The 15967-nt window shown below is 50.6% G+C and overlaps 2 protein-coding genes across 5 annotated transcripts in view; one reads left to right on the top strand and one right to left on the bottom strand.

Moving 5' to 3' along the window:
• tbc1d5 (TBC1 domain family, member 5) overlaps nucleotides 1–2313 on the top strand; it is a 50598-nt gene extending 48285 nt beyond the window's left edge. Inside the window, exons 21-23 of the mRNA XM_048992479.1 lie at nucleotides 474–553; nucleotides 1329–1502; nucleotides 1613–2313. Of these exons, the coding sequence (XP_048848436.1) occupies nucleotides 474–553; nucleotides 1329–1502; nucleotides 1613–1885 (527 nt within the window). The 3' untranslated portion in view covers nucleotides 1886–2313. The remainder of the gene's footprint in view (nucleotides 1–473; nucleotides 554–1328; nucleotides 1503–1612) is intronic.
• A 3005-nt stretch (nucleotides 2314–5318) lies between these two features.
• The window catches only part of LOC125718593 (inactive phospholipase C-like protein 2), a 39179-nt gene continuing 28530 nt past the window's right edge, over nucleotides 5319–15967 (bottom strand). For 2 of the 4 annotated variants that reach the window (XM_048992476.1, XM_048992474.1), the window contains exons 5-7: nucleotides 15254–15329; nucleotides 8511–8620; nucleotides 5319–6847 (exon numbers count right to left, since the gene is read on the bottom strand). In XM_048992476.1, coding sequence (XP_048848433.1) covers nucleotides 6641–6847; nucleotides 8511–8620; nucleotides 15254–15329 — 393 coding nt within the window. In that variant the 3' untranslated portion in view covers nucleotides 5319–6640. Of the gene's footprint in view, nucleotides 6848–8510; nucleotides 8621–13719; nucleotides 15108–15253; nucleotides 15330–15967 lie in introns of those variants that run through there. The other 2 variants (XM_048992478.1, XM_048992477.1) reach the window with 2 other exon arrangements.

Below are 15967 nucleotides of genomic sequence, written 5' to 3' on the forward strand. Positions count from 1 at the left end.
CGAACATCGAGGCAGTTTGATCTCCACGCCTGATGTCACCCTTGGTGACGACGACGACAGCCAGCCTGCAATGTCGGGGGAGTGAGTAATTACAGCTAATCTGTGCAGCATCTGGCCCCCCCGCTGTCTGACAGGGTGGGGGCGGGAGGGGTTAACCCTGTCTCTCCTGCCCTGGGGGTGCGCAGGGCCTGGCTTTAAGGTGAACTGCTGGGTGGTTACAGTTGTGTTGACTGGTTTCATCTGGTTGAAATAGAAGTTTATCGGTCGCATGGAGTGAGAAGCAGGGTCAGTAACGCTTTGGATTATATGGATCGAAGAACACCCCCCACCCCACCAAACGAAATTATAAATTCCTGACACAATTGTTCCAATTCATTAAAGTCTAATTCGTTCTCAAAAGCAATTATGCATCAAAGATTTGTCGGTCTGATCCACTGGTACCGGGGTGTTAGTGTCTGCGTCTGTCTTCGCAGGGAAGATCCAGGACGTCATCCTGCAGGAGAAGCTGGAGAAGGAGGACGAGGTGCTGGTGTCGCTGGCCGGGCTCAAGCAGGTAAACGGCAACCTGCCGTCTGTCTCTGCAGGAACACGCCCTTCCTGGGCTGCTGCTTTTCCAGAGCCTGCCTCTGCGCTCCAGTGTGCAAATTCGAGCTGATCCCGTGAGACACGACTCAGCCTGTGGGCAGAAAAGGCTCTCCTGAGGAGGGGGGGGAGGAGGGGGGTGGATGACAGATGTAGCTGTAGCTGGGTGGGGGGGGGGGGGTGAAATCTCTTGCTCCACCCTCAACTGGAGACAATGACTGGCACAGAGAATGTCTTCATGGGCGTTGGCCTCCGCAATCCAGGCTTGGTATTGATGCGTCGACATTCGGGAATGTTAATTAGCATGCGCCCAGCTGCCCGTCCATCACCCGGCCGCCGGGGGTGTCCCCGAGCCACCACTGGGGTGCAGATGTTCGCCGAGGCCCGCCACTGTCATGATGTGGTTTTCCAAAGCAGAAATCAAAGAGCTCCTTCTTTAAAAATAGATAAATGAAAGACATACGAGTGTCAGACGAGCAGTCCTGCCCCCCCCAACCCCCCCCCCCCCCCCCCCCCCCCCCGCCGCTCTCTGCTCATCTATGACAGCTCAGTTCTTCTAAATGGCCTTTTCTCGACTGATTTAATAATGAGGAAAGATAAGCCGTGATCCTGAGCCCCACACAGACGCTCACCTTCTTTCCAACTTCCCAGGTGATCTTGGTGCCCGACAGTCTCTCGGGGTTGGGGGCAGCCTTGGTTGACAGCTGGTGAGTCTCACCTCTTTGGTGCCCCCCCTACGCCCACAGATTAAGGACATCCTGAAAGGCTCCTTGCGATTCAACCAGAGCCAGCTGGAGGCCGAGGAGAACGAGGAGATCACCATCGCCGACAACCACTACTGCTCCATGGCCCCGAAGGGGGGGGTTCGTGGGGGGCCCCAGGAGGTGGAGCATGTGGGGGGTATGCCGCTCGACATGCAGGTAGGCCCCCCTACTGTCACACACATGGCTCACTTCAGCCAGCGGGGGCCTGTAGATGTCTGTGCATTGACTTTGTTGGGGTTGGGGGGGGGTGCTTGCTCATCACTTAGGCTGCAGAGTCGTGCCTGAACCCCGAGGGGAAGAACTGGGACGACTACATCCTGATCTCGCAGGACGAGGACGTACAGCCCACCGAGGCGGAGAAGAGGTCTGGGGTCCAACCCCCGAGTTCTGGCCAGGGCCATCCGAAACTGGAGCAGGAGACAGGGGGCCTGTTCCACGACCCCCTGATGAGCACTCCGTCAGGGTCCTCCAGTCCAGAAGAGGGCAGCACCCACAGCAAGGACTCCGACTTCACGATAGTCAATCCTATGGACCTGTGAAAACCCACTGAAATATGGCCGCTTTCGGCTGGTGGACGAAAAGGCTCTGAGTACCTGTAATAAATCAGAACAGTGCCCCCCAGCCCCCGCCCTGCTCAGTTATGCGTCGTCCTCATGCAAGTATGGAGGCTCATCTCCCAGGGACCTTCTTTTTCCCCACCCTGTCCCTAACACACCCACTTCCCCGACTTAGACAAGCGACCAATCACATCGGTTTGTTTCTATTTTTTTTTTTTTTTTTTTAAGATTTTAATCCCCTAAATTTAAAAGGCAAAATGAATAAATATCTAAGGTAGTTTTTTTTTTTTTTTTTAAATTGTCATTATGAATCTCCTTTTTTTTAACCATTACCTTGGTCAGTCCTGATGACTGGCATGTACATACTGCAATATCCACCAAATATTAATAAATGATAGGAGCAGATCTTTCTTTATAGTAACAAACGTGCTTTATTGTGTTTATCACGGGTGTGGGACAATATGTGGGGGTGCTGCTCTACTGGTGTGTGTGTTGGGGTGGGGGGGCTGGTCAGCATTTATAGCCAAAGCCTGTAGGCTATAGAGCCAAGGGTCTGTTCAAGCTTATATATCAAAGTGTTCATACAAGCCCCCCGTTTCTAAAACAGCTTACATACAAGCTGTGTGTCTATATATAACTGTATATACAAAACAATGTGCTGCATATCAACACGCGGAGCCTGTGTTTTATTGTTCTCTGCCCCCCCCAGCCTCCCACGGCGTTGGTCTTAATGGAAAACGAGGCTGAACTAGCAGATTTTTTTTATTTGTTTTTTTTTGGTGTCACCGGCTGACAGGCGACCCCCCCCCCCGCCCCCCCCAATACCACCCTGTTCCGCAGATGCTGCTCTTCAGCTCACCGGATGCTGTCTCTGTAAAAGCACCTGATTTCTGTGGCAGGTGGGTGAATCGATATTGTGAATCATGGGGGGGGGGGGGGGGGTTTCCCGGGCTTGTCCATCAATGCTAAACTGTGCCGCGCCTCAGATTGGACTGAGACTGGTGACCTCGCTCTGAAGAGGCATCTCCCCCCCCCTCCATGACCCCCCATCACCTGCCTCCAGACTCGCCCCACTATAGCCTCTCAGATAATTATAAAGCTGATGCCAAATAGTCCACTTCCTTTGGCATTTATCATTCACTGATTCTTTACTCTCAGCAAACTAGTTTTGTTTACAAAGTGAAGTGCGTTAATTAATGCATATATGACTGTATGTATTCCTGTCATAAAGCTGCTCAGTAGACACCCTTACTGGGAGAACTGTGCTGCAAATTACACTTGTACTAATATGTTCTGTTTCGACATTGATTGTACATTTTACGAGGCAGATAGAGGACGGCTGAAGGAGCGCTGAGTGTGTTCATGTCGGAGTTTGCATGTGCCACCGCCTCAGCCTGTGCTGAGGAACGACACGCCCCCACCTCCACCGAACTGGAGCCTTCGGCATGCTGCCGCTCTCATTCCCTCCTCCCCTCGCACTGATCCTGGATCAGCGTTCAGCTGGGGTTGCACTTGAATACCATGCAGGGTCTTTTCTATGTTTTTTTTTTTGGTAAATGTGGCTTTTTAAAACACACATAATAAAGACTAGAGGTTGATACCTGTCAGTTGTTTGCTAATGAGTGTTGCATTTATGTAGCGCTTTTTGACAACACCGAAAGCGCTTTACCCAAGCGATGGGGGGCCACTTCGAGCACCACCACTGTGCAGCCCCCCACCTGGATGATGTGACGGCAGCCGTTCTGCACCAGTACGCTCACCACACAGTAGCTACGGTGGTGAAGGGGCAGGAGAGAATTCACCAGTTAGATATAGGAGAGGATTAGGGCAGATTTGATAGGGCCACAGTGGGCAATTTTAGCCAGAGCATCAGAGTACCAGCCCTGCTCTTTTAAAGGATTCCCAGGGATCTTTCAGGACCTCAGTTTTTATATCTCATCCAAAGGATGGCACCATTTTTACAGCACAGTGTCCCTGTCACTATGCTGGGGCACCGGGATCCACACAGACCACAGGATGTACACCCCCTGCTGGCCACACCAACACCTCTCCCAGCAGCAACCCAGCTTTCCTAGTTGGTCTCCCATCCAAGCACTGGCCAGGCCCAGACCTGCCTACCTTCAGATGGATTACCTGGTCTGAACTGCAGCTGGTATAGCTGCTGGCTAGTGAGTGTCTGGCTTTTTAGAATATGAATCATGCCTACAGATGTTTATTATTGGGCTGTGGATCTGCAGTCAAACTGTGCTTGTGTTCAGAAGATTCAAATCCCACCACTGGCAGAGTAATTTCACCACTGGGCCCTTGAGCAAAGTCTAAACCATATCTGCTCCTGTGAATGTCTCCCTCTACTTCCTCAATTGTACTACGCTTTGCATAATAGCGACTAAATGTTAATGTAGCAATTGGGTGTCGACCTCACTGATGTTTGTAACATTGCAACTCTCAGATCTATATGGCTCCCATTAACGTGACTCTTCTTCCGTCTCACAAAGTTCGTCTGAGGACGTGTGATGGTGTGGGCGCTGCTCTGCGCCGTCGTTGGTGAGGAACATTCACTCGATTTCAGGTATTCCGGGGGCGTGCAATCACAGCAGCGGTAATCCTAGGGGAGGGGGCTGTCAAGGGAATGGTGATGCCAGGTGTGTCGAGAATGAAGGTGTCAGTGGCGGATTTGAAACCCCCCCCCATGGCAAAAGCTCCATCGCTTGCAGTTTCCTTACGACACGTCAGTCGCTCGTCTGTTGGCCATGAGATCTGTGGGTTTCCAGGCCGCGGTGCGGTGCATTAGTCCATCCCTGCGCACTTCACATCATTGAAAACCCCGTGATTTAAAACCCAATTTCGCCCTTGCCACCCGAAGGCCCATGCGAGCCCTTGATTTAGCACTGAGGCATAGGAATTTGTTTTTATCGTGGACAGAAGCGATGAATCCCCACAATGCTCGGGGATGTCCGGTAGGCGTGTCACTCTGAAGATCCCCAGAAGGTTAGCCGGCTGTCCCACTCACCGCTTAGATCAGTTTCTGTGTAGCTTTGATGTCGATTTCAAAATTAAATACTCGGGGATATTAGCGGCACAAGTGGAGTAGTGTTAGTGTCAGTCACCTGTTACACAGTACAGGTTAGAAATCCATTCAGCTGCAGAATGGGTTTGGAGCTGATACTCTGTGTATTTAGCAAGGTCGTGAACTCATATTTTTCATATTTGTAATGCCTTAAACGTAAATACCTCCACATTCAGTGCAGATGTCTACTCAATGATTATGTGGAAGAGGATGGAATATTGAATCCAGGCTCTGGGAAAATAAGCCTGGTGGTTTTGATATCATTACCGGGATTGCATTTCGGAATGCGGATTCAGCAGTAATCCAATTTAACCGTCCCACAGGACGAAGGAAAGATGCATCACCTGGTTGATTAATGAAAGAACTGATTTATTTGCCTGTTGGTTCATAGCAGACTGGCATCAGAACAGGGTCAGGAAGTCAAACCGAAATCAGGAGCGAATTAAAGGATTGTAAACAATTAACTGGGGATACGAGTATTCCCCACATCTACAATGCTGCTCAGCTATAAAATTACTTATTTCCCCATCTTTTGGAAATTGGGTCGACTTTAAAACACTGGTTAATCATGGACTCCATTGGTGATGGAAGTTTACCAGGACTTCTACAAAACATTAAATAAAAATATAAAATGTCACTGTCAAAATAGGTAATATTGTAAAATCACAAATTCTACAATATATGCATAAAATTACATATGAAAGTGGCAGTTATTGGCATATTTTTACTTGGGGACGTTTTAACATACATTAAAAATGTGTATGGGCTCCCCCCTCTGTTTTTTGTTTAAACTACTGAGCTTTATGCACTTCAATCATAAAAGGGGAATAAACACAATGGGTCATGAAATCAGGCCCCAGAATAACTCACCAAGAGACGAGACCAAAACTATTAGCTAAAAGTTTGGCAACTGGACGATGGTAATTGGCTCAGAAGCGACCATGTGACATCCTGGTCCCTCCCATCGACAGTTTAATGGCAGTGATGAGGCCCTCGTATTACCCGAATGCACAGACTGACCTGCAGTTACGCGCCGTTAGCATCACCCCTCGCACACCACAGCCAATCAGCCGCTGGGGCCCCCCCGCTCCCCGTACCCATTTCTCTCTAATATATATATTTTTTGCTTGTTTACATCAGTATTGTTCATTTTTCAATGCAGCCCTGACTCAAAACACTGTTAGCCATGGATTCCTGGGGGGCGCGGAGCAAAGCCACCGGACCCAGAGCACCCCCTCGAGGGTGACCTTTACAGAGCACATAAATAAAATATTCTCGACAAGAAACGGCTTCTTCTGTGCAGCGCTAGTAGATCAACTCTCACAGAAAAACGACGAAAAATAATAAGTCATTGCACGTAAAAAATAATAATAATAATTAAAAAAAGACTTGGAACTGTACAGGGATGTAACGGGAGCCAGACGGCTGCTGGGAGTGGACGGCCTGTCCGCTCACCTCCCTCCTGCTACATTCACCTCTCTGGGTTCTGCACGAGACTCCACCTCTTCTTGTGCTTTGAGATCCACCCGGCAGACCGAAGGCAGCCATCCCGCTACCTTTCACCATCCACCCTGGCCCAGTTTGCCCTCGCGATACTGGGGAAGGGGAGGGGAGAATGGGGAATCTGATGGTTCAGGTGTGGAACGGGGTGTTTCGGGGGCCCCTGGCCCTCAGTCCTCGTCGGTCTGGAGGTCCTCCTCCGCCTGGGCCTTCTCCGGAATGGCCTCCAGGCTGCACCGCGGCTTGTTCTTCTCCGCGGCCAAGGCCATGGGCCCGGGCGTGCCCGTATACAGGTTACAGGTGAGCGCCGTCAGATGGATTTGCTTCAGGTTCTCTAGGACCTCATTCTTGGCGTGTTTCAGCAGATCTGCCTGGCCCTGGGAGGCAACAGGAGGCAGGGTGTGGGTCCAGATGTTAGCATAGCATTCGTTTAGTGCTAGTGTTAGCATAGCATTCGTTTAACTAGCGTTAGCGTAGCATTCGTTTAGTGCTAACGTTAGTATAGGGCACTTCACACATTAATCCAAATTAGGACATTTTAACATCCCTTCAGCCTGGTCAATGGAGTTAAACTTTGCTTCTAACAAACACACACTAGATTTAATGACCCAAATCTAGTTCTCTCCGAGTCACAAGTCGCCAACCAAGATTTCACATTAAGATGGAAATGAAAATGACTTTCCATTGTTACGGGGCCAATTTAATTAACTGTTAAGGCTTTGTTTAATGAACTGTCTCTGACATGTCAATGCGTCTGACCCGATCATGAATAATAATGTGCAAATATGTATGAGTCAGTCAGGTGTTTAAATTTATGGACCAGACAAAATGGTCAAGGAATTAGCAGCACTAAATGAGCTGAGGTTTACGGTAAAATGTGAATCTCCACATTGGCCGTAATGTTTGTGCATGTGCGTCCCCCCCATGGACCGGCATCCTGTCCCCCCCCCCATATTACTGCTTCAAACTCTTTTTCCTACATATTTCCCTTGGGCAGCCATTGTTTCTAGGTGTGTTGGTTATGAGTTTACAGTAACCGCTCCAAGGCATGTCATACGCATACAGGAGAGTCTCCAAGACATTCCCAGTCCACACTTCCCCCCCTCATTCATCAGAAATATACCCCCCTCCGAAAATAAACCATGGAAAATAAACTGGGTAGCTCCCAGGAGAATTTTCCTTGCAAAGTAGCTCTCACTATAAAAAAAGGTTGCTGATCACTACTACATTACATACTGGGATCGTTGCTCGGCCTGTCTCACCAAACCTTAATGTCCCGACGGGGTCCGTCCAGGGGGCTGTATTACTTCTGAGTAATGAGTAGCTCTCTTATCTGCTATCAGCGTCTTTAGTTCAAGGCGGCACAGTAGGCCGGGAAGCAGGAGAGATGCCTACTCAGGAGCGTTTATAAAAAGCAAACAAACATGTAGAGGCTGGTAGTTGTGGGGGCAGAGATGTTTTCCGTGTTGGGACTGGGAACGGGGAGGGTGCTAAGCTGTTCCCCCAACCAGCAGGTAACACAGTGCACATTGCACTGCATCCGCGGCAAAACAGCCCCCGTGCCTGAGACGTCACTGGGCATGACGCCTGGTCATGTGACACTGCCGATGTGCCAATGGGACGTCTGCCGTGCAGCGTTCATGCGGCACAGGGGCTGCCGAAATGCCGAGAATGCCGTTTGAGGAAACGTGCGTCTTCAAAGCCGAGCCACCGAGACCCCCCCCAGCTGCAGGGCCGCAGCCCAGGTGAGTGACTCCGCCTCCGGCTCGTTATGAATGCAAGGAAGTTATGCAAGTAAGCATCGCTATCTGCAAGTCGCATTACAGGGACCTGCATAAAGCCGGCTAAGACCCCTTATGCCATTTTAAATGTGCCGTAGAGTAGAAGTGTATATCACACTTTTGATACAGCATCGGGAACTGGGATGGAGCAGAAAGGTGGACCGTCTGAAGGTCACCAAGGACCGGGCTGGGAAACACTGAAAATGTGTTAAAGGCAGAGGGACTTCAGGCTTGGTCTTCATTGGTTTTTGGACGGTACCTTCAGGATGGTGATGTTCCAGGAGAAGTTCTCCACCGCCCTAATCAGCTTCCTGCCCTTCAGCCCTTCCTTCGTGGCCAAGTTGTGTAGATTCTCGTGGAACTCCATCGCTGGGGGGGGCAAACATAAATAAGGTACATTACATACATTTTCACTAAAGTATGTAGGAATACATTGTTCCGTTCCATCACTATCATATCCTTTCATATTCTTCCACCAGCTTTTTGACCCTGCTATCCCTCCATCCCACATCTATCCAATCACAGGCCAGTTCTCCTGCCCTCCTTCCCACATCTATCCAATCACAGGCCAGTTCTCCTGCCCTCCAACACACATCTATCCAATCACAGGCCAGTTCTCCTGCCCTCCTTCCCACATCTATCCAATCACAGGCCAGTTCTCCTGCCCTCCTTCCCACATCTATCCAATCACAGGCCAGTTCTCCTGCCCTCCATCCCACATCTATCCAATCACAGGCCAGTTCTCCTGCCCTCCTTCCCACATCTATCCAATCACAGGCCAGTTCTCCTGCCCTCCTTCCCACATCTATCCAATCACAGGCCAGTTCTCCTGCCCTCCTTCCCACATCTATCCAATCACAGGCCAGTTCTCCTGCCCGCCATCCCACATCTATCCAATCACAGGCCAGTTCTCCTGCCCTCCACCCCACAGCTATCCAATCACAGGCCAGTTCTGCTGTCTGGCATCTTAATAATTGGCCCAGCACTGCACCCCTTATGTGATTAAATCAGAGAAGCGCCGTAGGCCACACAGAGCAGCGCTGGGTGCCTGCGGTCCACGGGTCACTGATCCCTCTTCAGTGTAAAGGTTTGTGTAATTATCTGGATGATACACACTTTAATTAGACTGTATGAATCAACTTCGTTAAGGCTTTGCTGCATCTGTAATCAAACGTGGTTGCGCAACACTGTCAGCAATCATTGGAGATGAAATATTAGCAAATTTGTTGCGTCCGACTGCGACCAACCAGTAGACTCGGAGGAAGCAAGATTTGGTCCAACCAGCTTCTCAATCTCCGGATCCATTTTTAGTTTTCATTTGATTTTTAGTTCATTGATTAAATTACAATTAAAATGAGAAAGCACATTTTATAAAACAAGCACTTAATTTTTCCACCTCCTGAATATTCCAGGAGGGGTCTGGCCCACGTCTGCTAGCTGAAACTGTCCTGAACACACAGGGCTGACGGTGCTTCCTCACAGACAGCTGCTCATCCTTATGAGGACACTGTAATTAGTATGTGAGGACAGACTCCAGTGAGCTGCAGCCCCCCCAAATGAGCAGGGCCTGCGTGGGTACGCAGAAGACACAAATTACACCCCTTCCCGCACAATTACTGTTAGCCAGGCATCACTGTCGAACTCAGAACGCTGCAGGCTTCCTCCGTCTTAGTGCCGCCCAGAGACCAGCCAGACAAAATGGCCGCCCCCACCAGTTAAACACGACCATCTCTAACCCTGCCGTCTACGGCGCTGCGAAGCTTCAAGGCTTCGCAAACCACTGCTGGGTGCTTTTGGTTTCGGTTATTTCCCACGCAGGTGGGAAATTCTGGCAGGTTCAGAAATTCACAGAACAGCAAGTGAGCAGGTGACCAGACATAGAGACACGATTTTAAGTTGCTTTCATGACAGATCAGAGGGCGAAGAATCCATGCATCCAGGTTCCTCTCTTCCTGGAGGAGCGGTGGGGTCCGATTCTCAGGAAGCACAGGGAGAAACGACAAATATAAATTTGATTTATTTATTGAAGTGCTGCGCAGTGCACAGTGTGTAGAGGGGAGTGTGTGGTTCAGCGGGTGAAGCCACTGGCTGGGAGCAGAAGGTCACTGGTGTGAGCCCATCCTAAGCAGAACAGTCCATGGAGCCCTGAGCAAGGCCCGTGACCCCTTGGTCCGTAGGGCTGCCCGCTGGCTGACCCTCCGCTATCACGCCCAGCTTTTACCTCAGCTGCATGTGTGGGCCACGGACAGAAAAATGGGATAGGAGAAGAGAAGAAGAGAATTTCCTCCTGAGGAACAATAACGTATTATTAATCATTAATAGGCTCCGGGTCCCAAATGATAAACAACACACCAAAATTACAGGAAGAGCAGTTCACAGGAAGGCTTCGTGTTCACTTTGGCCTCGTTTTAAAAACCACAACAGAGAAAGTTAATGACGTGCCAAATCCGCACGAACGTCCTTGCGAACCCCAAGGGCTCAGTCGCTGGGAGGCCCATTGCTGGGAAAGCGGCGGTAGACCATCCGCCTTACCCTCACTTTTATTTTCCTTCAGTAAGCAGTTTTGTGACATACGCGCGTTAACTGTGCCCCTGGGTCTAGCGGTAAACCCCGAAAGCTCGTCCGGTGCCCAGCAGAGATCTAGATAATTAAGACTGTTCAGATGAGGCGACAGATTACTCAATGGAAGGTTCCGGAAGAGCAGAGACACCGGCATGCGCCTCGGTCCCGCGACCCTGGAAGCATGCAGCTCTGCCCGTGTTTTCTCGCCTTCTCTGTGCCTTGGTGACATGCCCCTGCGGTTTCCGTGGAGACGTCGCAGGGACGAGATGATTCGGGCGCGTTAAATCGTTTCGAGGGCCAGTGATTATGTAATCCGCAGTCGAGATGAATGCGCGTCGCGGGCCGGGAATTGGAAAGCCCCGCTAATTAATTACAGCCAGAAACGCTATTTTTTCCCCCTTTATTTGTTGGCCGTTCACGGCGGTGGCGTGATGGAGATATCATCCACCTATCCATGAAGATACGGTGCCACTTACTTCCCGGGATGCACGCTTTTCATACAGAACTCCGCTAATGATATAATTGCTCCCCAGACATGAAAGCAGAACCTGCGGAATGTTAAGTGCAGCATTTTCTCACAGCTGCACGGTCTTCACCCCCCCCCCAAGCAGATTGCGGTCACGGAGGGAAACCGCATTCGCACATCATATTATACACACGTTACAACAGGCCAAGTCTGGTTGCTGAGCCGCGGCTGTGGTTGCCTAGCAACGCAGGGCCCGCAGTGCCGGAGCATTCAGCCGCGGTGTGTGGGGAGGGGCGGCCATTTTCCAGTCAAACCAAAAATAGAGAGCAGCAGGAGCCCTGCGAGGACTAAGAGGAGGTCGCCAAGCGGAGCCGCCTCACAGCCACCAAAAGACCACCTCTATCCAGGACCAGGTCTGTGGCGGAGTCCACTGGTCAGGTTCGACGTCCCACAGAGCCAAGGCTGTTTGACACTACAACCCTTAATCCCACCCACCATCTTGTGTCTTATTCCACCGTTTGTCCTGTTTACCGCCCACCGCCCAAACAGTGACACAGGAGTTCCTCTGAAAACATGGCAATAAACCTTGAAACTTGTCAGATTATAAACTCGGAATGAGTGTCATGTCTGCCGAGTGGCACAGTCAGGTACTAATTCCTAAATAAATACGTCCAACTCAACCGGAACCCTAAACAGGCCAACAGCAGATGCGAGCTGCCCGCCTGCCACAGAGGCCCCCCCCAGCAGATGCTCTGCTTGTGTCTCCCCCGCAGCCGAGCCCCCGCTCTCTGGGGTTAGCAGCGTCTCTCGCCGAAGCTGAAAGAGCGTTGGCCATAAACCAGCCTCAAAGTGCTGCCCCCCTCCTCGCCGCTACGTGAAGCTGCCTTTTTCTCCTCCAATCTCCACCACTTTCCGGAACGTTTCCGACTGTGGCTCCGGACTTTGGATTCACCCTTCGGCTAAAGCCGCACCCAGAGCCATTTCTCATAACGTTTCATTACAGCCACACAATCTGACAGCCCCCCCCTTCATCTTTCATCTGTGTTCTGGGCTAAATCCCATGATGCCACTCAGAAAGCTGCCCTTCACTGCCTTATGGGATGGGGGGGGGAGGGGGGGGGGCGCGGTGCAGCTTCCCTGTGTTCACAAGAGAATCTCGATATTTCATCTACACCCCTTTCTCCTGAGCACACTATTAAATGGTTTTAAACCCTCTGACCCAAATAGCAGCTGAATTATCAATGTCATTTCCCAACAGACGTTCATTCACTGCAGGTGGGCGGGACTACCATGATGTCAATCACTGTTTGGTTCAGCCTAGTAACCAATGAGACAGCGCTATGGTAATCCCACCCACTGAGGGTCTCTCATTGCTAAGGCAGACAGAATTGCCTTAGCGATTGAGGTCTGTGGTTTATTGTGTCAAATGAAAGACTCGCATGACCTGCATCCTTAAATCCACAGAGTGCAAAATGCCCTTTAGATTTGCATTTATCTGTCTAGCAGACGCTTTTATCCGGAGCAAATTGAGGCAGAAAATACAGAACGAGCACCCAGCTGTCAGGAAGCGTCCAACGAGGGACCTTAAACATGAAATTGAAAGTCGGCCATACAGAGGAGCTGTACGAAACACACCGGTGGGGGGGCCTCACTTTGGGGGCCTCAAAGCACCATGACGACAAGGTCCCACTGGATGAGAGCAAAAGACAAGAGCACCCAGTTTTGTCAGGATCCATTAGTACGGACTCGCTAATGAAGACGGAGCAGGTCAGTGGTCACATGAGGTAGCTGAAGCAGCCCAGTAACCATGTAGGATGCACTAGAAATCCGACTGGCCGCAAGTGACGGGGTCAGAGGGCGACAAGCTCATTTCCTGTGTCAACAATGTCAGCAGTAGCTTTTTTTTCCTCTGAATAAAGCACCCAACTGGAAAGCACATATAACATATGCATCCATGCACCTATGCATCCATCCTCTACCCCTGCTTGTCCTGTGGATGGTCCTGGGGGTCTGGAGCATGTCTTGGAAGTTCAAAAGTCCAAGTCCAAAGTGACACGTTTATTAAGAACGCAGGCCATACGATTCTTGGAGCAATTAGAGGTTGAGGGCTTTGCTCAAGGGCCCGGCGGTGACCTTTCCAATCATAGGCGCAACGTCCAAAGCTGCTGAGTCACATGGCACATATATGATCAACATACATATAATTAAACCGAATAATGATGTAAAACATCTCTGTGTCAAACTAAAACTGTTAATTTCAAATAGTTTAAGTAGCATTTTATAAATATCCACTTTGCCAGTCAATCGCCAGAGACTTCTGATAGAGATTTGATGTTTTTCCTCTGTGTAGCTTTCTGGGTGCCGGGCGCTCACCGGGCGTTCACCGGCCGCTCACCAGCCGCTCACCGGGCACTCACCGGGCACTCACCGGGCACTCACCGGCCGCTCACCGGGCGCTCACCGGGCGCTCACCGGGCGCTCACCGGGCGCTCACCGGGCGCTCACCGGCCGCATCCGATCGATCATCCCACGGAGCTGTCAGTCAGCACACGTCACTCACACTCCTGCGTGCGTAATTAACGCAGCCGCTGACCGCGGTAAATCAGCATATTCCAGGCAAATGTGCAAGTTCCGTCTCTCACTGAATCTTAATGACGGAATGACGATAAACAGAGGCCTCGCCAACGCAAACAATGAAAATATTTTCACGGGAAAGAAAAGGCCGACAGATGTCCCGCGGCGAGCGGCGGGATCCCCGCCAACGACGTGATAGGCCGGCAGCTCTGCCGCAGATCAGCGACAGCCACAGCCCCCCCACCGCCAATCTTTAAATCTGCATGCTCATCTGGCGACCCCAAGAGGCCCCCCCAGAGCTCAATGAGCGTGCCGCGATTAACGTGATTATCTGTCCCGTAATGAGAACCGGGTCTGTGCCGCGTGGCCGAGATGGATTCCTGCAGCTTGACTGCAGGGAGTGGGTCCAAAACTGTCCCCATGACATCTCAACCACCACATGATGCCTTCTGTAGCTCCAGGACCGAAGATGACAGACTGATGTATTTGTAGGCAGGCTGCTTTCAGACTAACGGACCTGAGTCGCCTTGTGACTCCATGCAGAAATTACAGTGATCATTCATTTCTGGGTAAAGCAGCAACAACTACTCCCCCCCCCCCAGCCGGTGCTGGTTCCTGTACAAGGTCACACAGCACTTTCAGGGTCTTGTGAGTCACTCCTGGTCAACGCTGATGTTCAGCAGCTTCATCAACATTTTAACCCAAAGTGATGGCTGGATATTTTATTGGGTTTATTGCCTTTGTTCAAGGGCCCCTTATGAAGCTGCAACAGGCAACGGACATGAGAAGCCTGTATCCTTAACTGCTACACACCGGCGAGTCAATGAGCCCTATCAAAAAAATAAATAAATCTCTATGCGTTTAAGGGCAGCGTCGACTCAGCCCTTGGGGGCCTCCAGACGGTTCACGTTTTTCCTCCCTCCCGCGTCCTTGTCAAACACTCCACATTTTTGCTCCCTCTCAAAATATGAACTGTCTGGGGGTCCCCGTGGACTGGTGTGAGAGACACTTCTTCAGAGACACCGTGTTCTGATGGTTTCAAAGCCATGAGAGTCCCTGGATGGCTCCTTCAATACCTACATTCAAAAACATCCAGACGGAAAGTGACGCAGTCAAACAACATCCTGGTCTTTTTTTGGTTTTATCCAGGTTTAATAATATAAGGAATAACTTCTCCCCGTCGCGTTTCCCGCGACCTACTTCGGGAGAAAGCCAGCAGCAGTGCATCACCGAGCTCTCGTTTGCATCCCGCCTCTGGAAGAGGAAGCACACTTACAGAGCAGACGGTAATTAACAGACATGCGGCGGCACCAACTGCCAATCACACGACAGTCCACGCGTGTGAAGAGAGGATTGTCTGTGGTTTTATCCTGCGTGTGGAGGAATTAAACGGCACCTACCTGATCTCTGTGTGTGTAGGATCCTCTCATACACAATGTCAGCATTCTCCACGAGAACTCTGCTTGCCTGGATCATCTGTGGGGGGGTGGGGGGGGAGAGAAGGAAGGAGATGGTTTAAAGAAGCAGCCAAACATGTCTGACTTTGTCATGAAAGATTATTTCTATTTTTTTTAGCAGATTCTGTAAAACCTGGGATTTGAACTAGCAGCCTTCAGATCACAAGCACAGCATCCTAACCAACTGAGCCACACAGCGCCCGGAAGGTCAAGAGGTCGGCCTGGAATGCTGAAGGAAGCAGGCGGGACCTTCCATGGTCATCTGAAAATCCACCGTACGGCTACGCAGGTAGGAGCAGACTGCTTGCCCTGTGGGTGTGAAACAGCAGCGATTGTGCAACTGCGGCAGGTTATGACTGCGACGCATCCAGGACAAACCTAGGGCAATATTCCAGCTGTAAACCACAAGTTGGGTTAACCTTCCGAATGTCTGGTAAGTGTTCAGTGGATAAAAGCCCAGCCTGAAGGAGGCACACGCCTGATCCACATGCCTCAGCTAGACACCGGAGATGAATAACAGCAGTAAGGGAGGAGAATGTGAGGGATCACTGACATTCTCTTCCAAAATTCGACATTGTATCCTTTCAGTGGTGCCCCCCCCCCCACCCCAACTCCCAGGTGGGTATATTCGACAGGCAAACCGCCGTCTACGGATTG

The sequence above is a fragment of the Brienomyrus brachyistius genome, chromosome 23 (genome assembly GCF_023856365.1).
Source record: "Brienomyrus brachyistius isolate T26 chromosome 23, BBRACH_0.4, whole genome shotgun sequence".
NCBI lineage: Eukaryota > Metazoa > Chordata > Actinopteri > Osteoglossiformes > Mormyridae > Brienomyrus > Brienomyrus brachyistius.